Consider the following 10969-nt stretch of genomic DNA (forward strand, 5'->3'; position numbering starts at 1 on the left):
GACAAAGCACAGGTCATCGACGTTTACCTGCTATCACAAGCCTTCCAGCTCCATGTGATAAATAAATTAATTTTCCTTTTGTTTCAGGGTAACAAAGCCAAATAACAGCATCTTTGATGGATGCCTCATTCTCTTTCACACTCTTCCACTGGGGTTTCTCTTTTTTCCACCCTTTTCTCCCTCTTTTTTCTCCCATTTGGAAACATATAAAATTCCGTTCTGCTTGCAATAAATTTTGCTTCAACTAAAAGATGTCTAGTTTGGTGTGTTGCTGATTTGTGTTTTCCTTCAACCCTCTGACTCCATCTACTGAATAATAAATGCATTACCACCACAATATTTTAAAACAGAAAACCATTTCCTTTGCCTCATTGGGGTGACAGCAGTCGCCAACTGCTCGAAGAGAAATCCCACTCGGTCAACCATATTCACAAGTGTTGCTGCCCAAAACGCCATCTCTGTGTCTACAGGAGAATAAAAGGCAACACAAACTTTGCCATTCAACACAGGACCGTTAGGTTGTCTTGCCTCGCTGCAAGAAGATTCTGGGATCATATTTTGTGGCGTCAGGGGCTTTTCTGTGTTGACTTGAGTTTGCATGTTCTCTTCATGTCCACATGGGTTCTCTGCCCTCTCCAGCTTCCTTTCATTCTTTTGACGTGAATGCGAGTGTGAACGGTTGTTTGTCTTTGTTTGCCATATGCTGGCAGGGTTAATTTTTAAAGTTAATTGTTAATAAAATATGTGGGTGATTCTGAGGCGCTACATCAAAAAACAGGATTTAGGCAAGCAGATGGAGATGTCTTTGCAGGCTAGAGAAATGATACTGTACATATTTAAAAGTGAATGACAGATAACTCAAGTTACAAGTCAAGGTTAAAAATGAAAACTGGAATTACGTGTTTGTGTGCACAAATAATAGACCACACTACGAATTTCAAAAAAGGCAAATGTTTACTAACCGTGTAAATGATGATGTCTGCATAGTCATAAATTAGCAAAACCACTGGCGTGATAAAATAAATTTAATACGAAAAAAGCAATAAGAAATTGAGAGGACGTACTGGTATTAGTTACTCCGAGGCGATAGGTGGCAGTGACGGGACATTTTTACACTATTACTTACTTGTTTCCCACGAAGAAGAGGAGGAAGTCCAAAAACTAGTAGTAGAAGAAGAACGAGGACGAGATGCATTTTTCCATAACAAGCTTCTGGGAACAGAAATTAACTATTAAAACAAAATTTGTTGTTTTGTTTTCTTCCTACTTTTGTGGTATATTTTACTTAATAGGGCAACGCGAACATTAAAAAATAATCCCAGACCCGACTTTTTTGACATTTTTTTCTCTTATGTTTGGAATAACGATAACATGAGCTTTTGGTAGAAGTTAGCAGAAAAGCTAACGTATTTGTTTCGGCTTGCACTAATTTCCCCTCAAAATGCCATTCGACGCCAAGAAATAGCACTGAACCGCTAAGACTTGGAACCATGTTTTAATTGGATCACTAAGATTGTCTGGTCAAGGGCCTAAACTCTGGTCTGTTCTGGACTCAGCAGTCAACGGTGGGGTCGTCTCTGGGGTCTGATCGTGGCTGTTTGATGGGGATTTCAAGGATCATGATGTCGCACAAATTCCAGCTTATGGCAGTTCTGACGTTCGGAGTGGCGATGCTCTTTATTGAGAACCAGATCCAGAAACTGGAGGACTCCAGAGCCAGACTGGGTAAGATATCGCAGCATGGTTTTTAAAATGATTTTCAAAAGCTCTTTATATGGTCATTCACAAGTAGGGTTTTAAGCATTGTTTTCTTAATAGAATAACTTAATAGTTGCAATATTTACTAGCTGATGACATCCTCTATCAAATGTGTGCTGCTCAAAACACTTGAATCCTCCCAAATCCTAATGAATGAAACAGATTTGTCTGATGGATTGGGCTGAGGAGCGAGGGTTCTTGGTTCAAGCCTAGTATGGATAAAACATGGACGGTGTTCTGGTAGTAGGGGAAGGTACCAGCACCTCCTTAGAGCACTGAGTAGGAACTCTTGAGCAAGGTACCGAACCCACAAATGCTCACATAGGCCCTGTGAGGAACCTACAGGGGTCGACCTGCCTTCACGCATACGTGCACCCTCCGCGTGATGAGGTAGATGGCACATAATGTCCCACACACACCAGCCACTGTCACGTCTGGGGTGGAATCCGGGTTGCTGGCCTATTTTCTGACAATGTGGATCTGATCTGAGGATCTCCTCACTGACTGATCATTTCCATCTCTGCAGAACGTACGGTTACCATACACGACATTGCTGATCTACGCCACACTGAAGATGGTGGACGCGAGTTACCTCTGCTGGCAGACAAAGATGATATGGTCATCATCTACAACAGAGTGCCCAAGACAGGCAGCACGTCGTTCACTAACATCGCTTATGATCTGTGTGCTAAGAACCATTTTCATGTCTTGCACATCAATACGACCAAAAACAACCCTGTCATGTCTCTACAGGATCAGGTGAGAGGAGCAAGTTGCAGTTTCACTGCACCTACTAAAAATGAACTGAAATAACGGCGCCGACTATTGACATAACAGACGCGCTTTGGTTTTTCGGCACTTTGATCGCATCACGAGATAATCAGAACTGTTAAAAATAGGCCTCTGCACTAGCGGAAGCATGAAAGGTGTTCAAACAAACATGACATGGCTTTGAATCCTGCATAATGCCGCTCCAAAGACCTCAAAACGTCTTTCATACACCACACAGTTGTTGTGGGTCCTGTTGAAGGTCCTGTACATTCTGTTCATCCACTGAACGTGTTCCAACCTGTCAGTGAGGACCGCAGAACAATGCAAGTGATCAAAGGTTTTCTCTTCCGGGACGTCCTCTTTTAGAATGTGTCTAATCTCACTTCTTACAATCCTACCAGCGGGAGGAGGAACCTATAATAAAATCCTAGAAAACGAGGCTCAAACCCTTTTTCAACAAACCCCGGAGTTCCATTTAAAGCTTTTATATGATTTAACGCTTAATATGATCCAGTATTGCATGTACGTAGTTTCTTTAGGCATGGAGGAGAAAGTTTGATCCTGTCCCCCATACAGCAGTGATTGTTTTAAAGTGTTGGTGGCTCAGAGCTTTAATTTGTGTTTGCTATTTGATCATGTCTGTTTAAACTAGAGTAAATAATAATAATAATAACACACACACTCATAGGGAAACGATCAGAACAAATCCATTTCATTTAGCTAAACGCTGTGGTTATGAAGCCGTGTTCATGACTAAAGAGGCAGTGGGTGGAAACTAATCATAACTACATAAAGCTATACCTCGGCTTGTTATAAAATTAATCCTAGACACATCTAATTTGTGTAATTTAGGCTGTACACAAAGTAAAGCTCGTGTTCAGGACAGTTCTTTATCATTCAGATAAGAGAAGTCAAGTCTGCAATTGGTGAATATAGAAAAACCTCAACTCAGTGACCAAATGTCTCCAGGAGTATTGATACGGCAGAGATTGGCTTTACCTTTTCTGCTAGTGAACAAAGTAAAGCAAACATATTTGAGTGCATCCTTCTGTGGGTTTGTTTGTTCTCTCTCTCTGTGTTCACCATACTTCATCTCCATCCTCTTTGCCTACAGATGCGTTTTGTCAGGAACATCAGCTCATGGAGAGAGATGAAGCCTGGCTTCTACCACGGCCACGTGGCTTATCTGGACTTCTCAAAGTAAAGCCTTTCAGTTCCTGTCATACATTGTCAATACCTGGATTAATTGATTAAAAAGTTATCTGCGATAGATTCAGGTCCTTTATTGATTTGCAGATTGTGCTTCAGTGTTAATTAAATGCATTGTTGTCCTTATCTTACCTGACACTATCATTTCAGGGATCACAGGTAATTATCCAAATGGTCAAAGCATCAGAGCACACAGAATTATGTCACCTTCATACGTTCATCGTTTTACTGATAGAAGAGGGCCTCGTTTTAGGACAGAGGTGTCAAACTCAAATACCCAGTGGGCCAAAATTCAAAACCGGGACAAAGTCACGGGCCAACGTTGATATTTATTGAAAGAAATCTTCCTTTTGATACGGACCCAAACTAGTTTTGCTCTCAACAACTGAACATGGAACAAGCAAAGCTTAACACAATACAATACAATATATAATTTATTATTGCACACATGCAAAATCGAAATTCAAATCATTTCTTTTAAATTTCAACAGTAATCTTTTCCCATTGTAAGTTAATGTAATGTAAATGTAATGCCTTTTCATCTTTTCTACTTTCTGGCACCTTTGAGTCATTTCCAGGCGCTTGTGCTTGTCTTGGTGTTGCGTTTTATAGCGTCATCTGTTGTTGTTCTCCTTGTAATGCTCATTGGCTCCACATACAAGACAGACAGGTCCGTCTTTTACATATCTAAACAGATATTCTGCCTCCTACCTGTTCAGAAAGGTCTTATTTTCTGCCTTTAATCATTTTTCAAAGGGGTAGTGCCAGAATTAGCATTAGCATATAAGGTCGCTTATTAGTCAATTGGTATGTCTTAGCGGGCCAAATATAATGACATTGCGGGCCAAATTTGGCCCACGAGCCAGAGTTTGACTCCTATGTTTTAGGACATTGTTTGCTGCATTTAACCATCTATTCCTTAATTCTTTCTGTAGATATGGGGCAAAGGTCAAGCCAATGTATATAAATGTGGTACGTGACCCTATTGAGCGCCTGGTGTCATATTATTACTTCCTGCGCTTCGGAGATAACTACAGACCAGGTTTGCGACGGCGGAAACAGGGAGACAAGAAGGTTTTAAAGCTCCTCAAGCTCATCGCACAGCATTTTTGTGTGTCCAAGGTTTATTGTTCATCATATGAATGTTGCCTTTCAGACCTTTGACGAGTGTGTGTCATCAGGAGGTTCCGACTGTGCTCCTGAGAAGCTCTGGCTGCAGATCCCCTTCTTCTGCGGCCACCATTCAGAGTGCTGGTGAGCGGCTGTTGTGTGTATCTGAAAGTGGCAAATGTTCATGTTGTGCAAGGATTTTAACCAGTTTGGGTTTTTGAATGATTTTTCAGGAATGCTGGCAGCAGGTGGGCTCTGGAGCAGGCCAAGTACAACCTGGTGAATGAGTACCTGCTAGTTGGAGTGACGGAGGAGCTGGAGGACTTCATCATGATCCTGGAGGCGGTGCTACCTCGCTTCTTCAAAGGAGCCACCGAACTCTTCAAAACAGGTAGCGAGATGTAACACAGGCAGGGACGTGGCCCTGCGTCCTCATCCGTCCACAGCAGCTTTGCGTGTCAACTCTGTTTCTTCACTCCAGGTAAAAAGTCTCATCTGCGAAAGACCACTGAAAAAAAGCCCCTCACCAAAGAGACAACAGCCAAGCTGCAGCAGTCCAACATCTGGAAAATGGAGAACGAGTTTTATGAATTTGCCCTGGAACAGTTTCAGTTTGTGCGCGCCCACGCCGTCAGGGAGAAGGACGGAGAGCTTTACGTCCTGGGGCAGAACTTCTTCTATGAAAAGATTTATCCCAAAGTTAACTGAAGATCCCGGGAGGGATCTCCTGTGGAGAGGTCGTTTACACTGGTAGGAGAGCTCGAGAAAGTTTCCGAATGTCACGGCGGAATTCAGCTTTCAGCATCTCCTTCCTTCAGATGGAACTGTTGATAGTTTCTTTTTAAAAAGGACTATGTCTGTTTTTAATAGCTTCCACTGCAGTTAAGAACTTTCCATGATTGAACCATCAGACTGAAGAGTGACCGGATTGACGCCGCATCATTGGAATGAGAATGGAAACTGTCTAGCTGGCATCGTTTTGCACACGTTCCTGCTTCCAAACTACAGGGAGAGAGCTGTAAAGGGGAACAGAGCACACGTTTGGACCAAATCCTATGGGAAAACCATGGGCTGAATCGTTGCAATTACTATTTTTGAATTCCTCTGAGAAGTTTAGAAAAAACAAAGCTGATTTGTCATAAAGGTTTACTAATCTGTATCATACAGGGATTAACAGGGTTTGGGTTAGTTTCTCTAACATAAAGAGGTTTCCACTCATAGTGCCTTTATTCCCATATTTGAGGACACCATTTCTTTTCCAGTGTCACAGTCTTGTTCCTCCCAGTCCATACGTATGCGCCACATATGCTTGTCTGTTAGGTTCATGATGGCCTTCATCAAAGCAGGAAGTAGATACGATCATTGATGCACCACTGATGTACTTTGGAGTAGAGCTTTGAAGAGCTGTTTTTTAAAAGTGTAATTGATTTATTTAAGCGGGCACTTAGTTTGGTGCCATTGTTACTTAGATATACAACACGTCATTGTTAAAGATGGATTTTCACGTCCTCTGTCATGTAAAAATGAGATAAAATCATTGTAACTTGAAGCAAAGACGCAACACTGGTGTTGTGTCTTTGTTTTTAACTGGGGTCCTAATCTATATGTTTGACTACAGTGTGTGTAGCAGTCGCAGCGCTTTGATTTCCCATATATGGCAACACATCAGCCATTTTGATGTAGACCACTGTTCTGTTCCACGGGGTCTCAAATGCAGGTCAACTACATTTCCCACAATGCATCCTGTCCCAGCCAGAACAGTTGTTAAGCATTCATCTTCAAACGATGTGGGTCCGCCGTCTCTACGTTTATACGTCTGTGCTGTCGGTGATTTGCTGTTTCATTTGATTTTTTTTTTTAATCGCACAGAAAGTTTTCAAAATAAACATCAGGTTTACAACATGTCGAGGCGTGTCTAAATGACTCTGATGATTCCTTTGTTGAAAGTTAGATGACTGTTGTAGCACAGCGGTGCGGTGACCAAAGAGCACTCTACATTTTAGAGGCTCTTTTTAAGATTGAAACTTTCAGCTACTTTTGACTGCTGCTAACTACCTCCAAATTCACGTGCATTTATTTTTTCTAAATTCTCCGGAAGAAATCATTCTACTATCGTTTAATATTAAAACAGTGCACATAATAGTGCAGTGAATGCATATGAACACCCCCTAAACACTGGCAGGCTGACTGGGCATTGATGGAGCAAGTGTAATGCAATTGTATTATATGAATTAATAGATGGGTGTTTTTTCGGTGATTTATACGAGCTCACTGAATCTTGAATCGATGTCTCACCTTTTAGCTGAGTAATTACAGAATAATTGCTTTGCTATATTTTGTTCAACAGGGAGTAGGCCTGCTTAACCAGTGAAACCACGAGTAACCGAGTGGGATGCAAAGCTCTCTTGTAGTCAGCGGTGTTACCGACTCCTATGATGGGAGTGTGTGTCTGTGGGGGTCTGCAATAGCACGCTCCACCAGTCCACAGCCTGTTCTTGTGTCTGCACAGAGACCACCACAAAGGCTCCTACCCATATTTGCCGCTATGTGGACACAGACACAAGGAAAGGCTGCCTGTCTCAGAAAATAGAACTCAATTAACAGTTTAGCTGCAGGCGTATTGGAACGCTGTTTCATTAGTGAGATGAATACAGTCTGATAATTACTTCATCTCAATTAGAAAAAAAAAAGAGCCTGCACTGCATTGATTGTCACTGATAAGCTGGAAGGTTAATTAGGAACACAATATTGCAGAGGTTTGTTATTGTAGCTGTTTGTTGATCTCTCTGTGTATTTGCTGCTTGATTATAACAATTTAAAAAAAAGAAAGAAAAGAAAACAAAATGTCCTTTCGTTGGACTTGTGACTTCAGTTCGACTCTGGTCTTTCCGTCAAGTGCATATTCTTGCCGTTAGAGGGCGCCATAACCCTTCTAAACGCTGTGGAGCTTGTTGCTGGATAGAGCAAGCTAACAATGTATTACTAAAAAATGAGGCAAAGTCCACTATTAATTGCACCTGTCTCTTTGATACCTAATATTTGTTCCATTATTTGCTACACTTAAAGTGATGTCACTCAATTTCTACCCAAAATTAATGAATATCAAATAGAGGACAGACATGGCTGCATGCTTTTTAATAAACATGTTTTGAAGAATTATTTCTTTCTTCATGAACTGATGGGCCTAGTTCCCCGACATGTCACCATTACAACCCATCTGGAGTGTTTGATCCTGTTATTGTTCAAGCTGTGACCTCCTTTTGTCAATCAAACTTGGCTGGTGTGCTTGAAAAGGCCCTCTGGATTGGTTTTGGACTCTTTTCCAGTAGACCATGAGAGACCCAACACAGTTTCCACAGCTAGCTGACCTAAAAGTGGTTTGAACACTGCTCTATAAAACAAACAGAGCAGAGCAGAGGCAGCTTGAATGCCCCTTGCTGGGACTGTGGAAGGACCTTAAAGCTCTTGGCCAAAGGGTACCATTATGTGTACTGCTTTTCGCTGTGCTTTATGTAAATATAACACACTGAAATGGAAGTTAAAATTAAGCCAGCATGCCAAAGGCACCAAGCCAAGAAAACTTGAGTGTTGCCAATATTTTAGTGGAGCCTGGTGCAGTAAATGGATTGTATCTCATGGGAGGAGAAAACAATGGAAGCTGTCAGCATCATAAAGCAATGTCAGACTCATCCTTTAATGGGATTCTAGCTACATCAACATTGACATCTCATGACGTCAGTAGGATACTTAAACAAAAGACAGAGTCTACAACCAAGCTAGTGCTTTATCATAAGTGTGCTTCAGTGTCTTCATTTCTGCTAAATGAAACAAAGGGGGAGGGGAGTTTACTGGCTAAAACTCAAGTCATTTTGCACTTTCTTTTAGGTACATAGATTCTGGCGTCTGGTGGTTTTCCAACGTCTGACTCAAATGTTCATTTATTGCCATACTTTTTTAATTGAATGGTCAGAAACAACATCTGTGCAAATCTTGGTATGATCACTCCGATGATTGTTCCATTATTGTCGTATGGCTTCAAATGTGGGTTTAAGGTGGTCGCGAGGGAAAATCGCTCCGGAAAACCTAAATTCCTGAGTAAAATATGATCCTAGACCATCTGACTATATGTGGTGAAATTTCATTGGGTGGATGCCAACTGTAAATGGGTGTTTAATAATAGAAGAAAAGTATCCTCTTAAAGGAAATGCTCACTTTAAAATGCAGCTAACATCTTGCTAACGTCCTGGCTACAGAGCATTATTGGCAGTGGATGGCACTGTTGCCTCAAAGGGTTCAAATGTGTTTTCTGGGTGGAGTTTGCATGTTCTCCCTCTCCAGGTAGTCCGGTCTCGTGAATTGGTGACTCCAAAACTGAGCTTAGGTGTGTGGATGGTTGTTATTTCTCTATCTTAGCTCTGCTCTGTGTAACATAATGCTGTCACCAGACAGATGTGATTAAAAAAAATCTAAATGTTTGACTTTATTACATTAGGATTGCTCCCTTTGTAACCCTCCAGGACCTTTGTGGTAACCTTTTTCTATTCAGGAAAGCAACTTTGGTCCATTTTTATGTCCTCGTATCGTGTAGAGAAAAGACAGGCACTAGGATCACAGCATGACATCCATCATGTACTGTAGGACAACATGATGTAATAGACAACATGAGCGCAGCAGGGATGATGACCCTGCGCGGGGAACTCTCTGATACTCTTAATTAGATTGCTGCTTTGTAGTTTGACCTTGGATGAAGACACTCTACACGTCCAACTCCCCCCTCTTCTCATTCTCTTGGTTGTGCTGGCAAGCTGAGAGCAGCACATAGTGGTACATGGGCATTTTCTCCTGGAGGGCAGGAGAGAAATGCAATCAGCAGTTCAATCGAGGCCATTGTGTAGCAGTGCTGATGAGCTTTGCAGAGTAGATAATGGATTAAATTATTTATCCCCCCTCCCCGCTATCCTCCTCAATGCTTATTGTTGCCTCGTCTTTGTGCCGCTACAGCGGTACCTGGATGTAGGTTGAAGGCCGAGATCTCTTTCCGCCTTTCATGGATCTAATTTTTCTAATTAGGTCTTCAATGCAGAATGTTCTCCCTTTAGCCTGTGTCTCCGCTCATTGTCAGCTTGGTTCTGCGAGGTGAGCATGCAAACCTCTTCGTGTTCAATGACACAGGCGGCCATTGAACCACTGTCACCCCTCCATGTGCTTCTCTTATTGAAATGCTAACTTATCCTGATAATGGCATAATCAAGGCAACTTTCTGAATGCTGTTAGAGCGCAGCAGCTGTGCGGAGGACTGGCAGAGCCAAGATCAGCAACACTTAGCCCAAATGGAACTCGGCTAATTGTTTTCAATTATTTAGTGATGATACGGAGGCGATAGGGAATCAGCAGCATCCAGATTATGGACAAATTGAAACGTGGACAGTCCATACATGATAAGGAGCGCTTACGGACGCTACCAGCCGATGAGTTTAATAACAGGCTGGCAAATCAGACACTTACTTTTGTCTGGACAAAGATTTTTTACAAAATCCAGCATTTATTTTTGTCCTGTTATTCTCCTCATTATTGATATTCGTGGTTAGCTAGGTGTTATGCACATTTTAATGGACAAATACACCAAAGTGGTGAATAAATAAACGATTTTCTCCAATCCCAGTGTACCGGTGCCAACAGTGAAAAGTGTTATTTTATTTGTCATTATCATGTCATGTGAAGAAAATCGTCCATGCCGCTCAATAATGGGGTTTTTGACAGTTTATCACCAATAACTGAGACAGATATGAAGGCGCAAGCTCATATCACCACCTGTTGTTGTCCTTTTTATCTAAAGAGATACAAGATACATGCTACCTGGGCACTTTGAAGCCTTTTTACCTCTGCCGTTAATTGTCTGTCTTCCCGACTGTTTCCATCCGTGCTGGTTTATCCTTGTTATAGATGCTACATGCATCTGATGGATGTTCTGAGGAGGACCCAGCATCAAAATGGAGCCGTGCACTTGTCTCATGGAGGAGTGTGCAGTTTCACAGCTGCAGCAGTCTGGTACTCCAGCTCGTGTCGTAGGGGTGGTGTTAAACTGAAAGCAAGAAATATGTGTTTTACATGCATACAGGGA

At 41.9% G+C, this 10969-nt stretch overlaps 1 protein-coding gene across 1 annotated transcript; it reads left to right on the plus strand.

The window, feature by feature from the left end:
* The first annotated feature begins 1152 nt into the window (after positions 1 to 1152).
* On the plus strand, positions 1153 to 6750 carry hs2st1b (heparan sulfate 2-O-sulfotransferase 1b). Its single transcript, XM_057038645.1, has 7 exons — positions 1153 to 1725; positions 2285 to 2517; positions 3644 to 3729; positions 4674 to 4812; positions 4895 to 4992; positions 5082 to 5239; positions 5330 to 6750. The coding sequence occupies exons 1-7, from the start codon at positions 1602 to 1604 to the stop codon at positions 5554 to 5556; spliced, it is 1065 nt and encodes a 354-aa protein (XP_056894625.1). The 5' UTR covers positions 1153 to 1601; the 3' UTR covers positions 5557 to 6750.
* Positions 6751 to 10969: the final 4219 nt, after the last annotated feature.

This window comes from Takifugu flavidus, chromosome 7, assembly GCF_003711565.1.
Source record: "Takifugu flavidus isolate HTHZ2018 chromosome 7, ASM371156v2, whole genome shotgun sequence".
Lineage (NCBI taxonomy): Eukaryota > Metazoa > Chordata > Actinopteri > Tetraodontiformes > Tetraodontidae > Takifugu > Takifugu flavidus.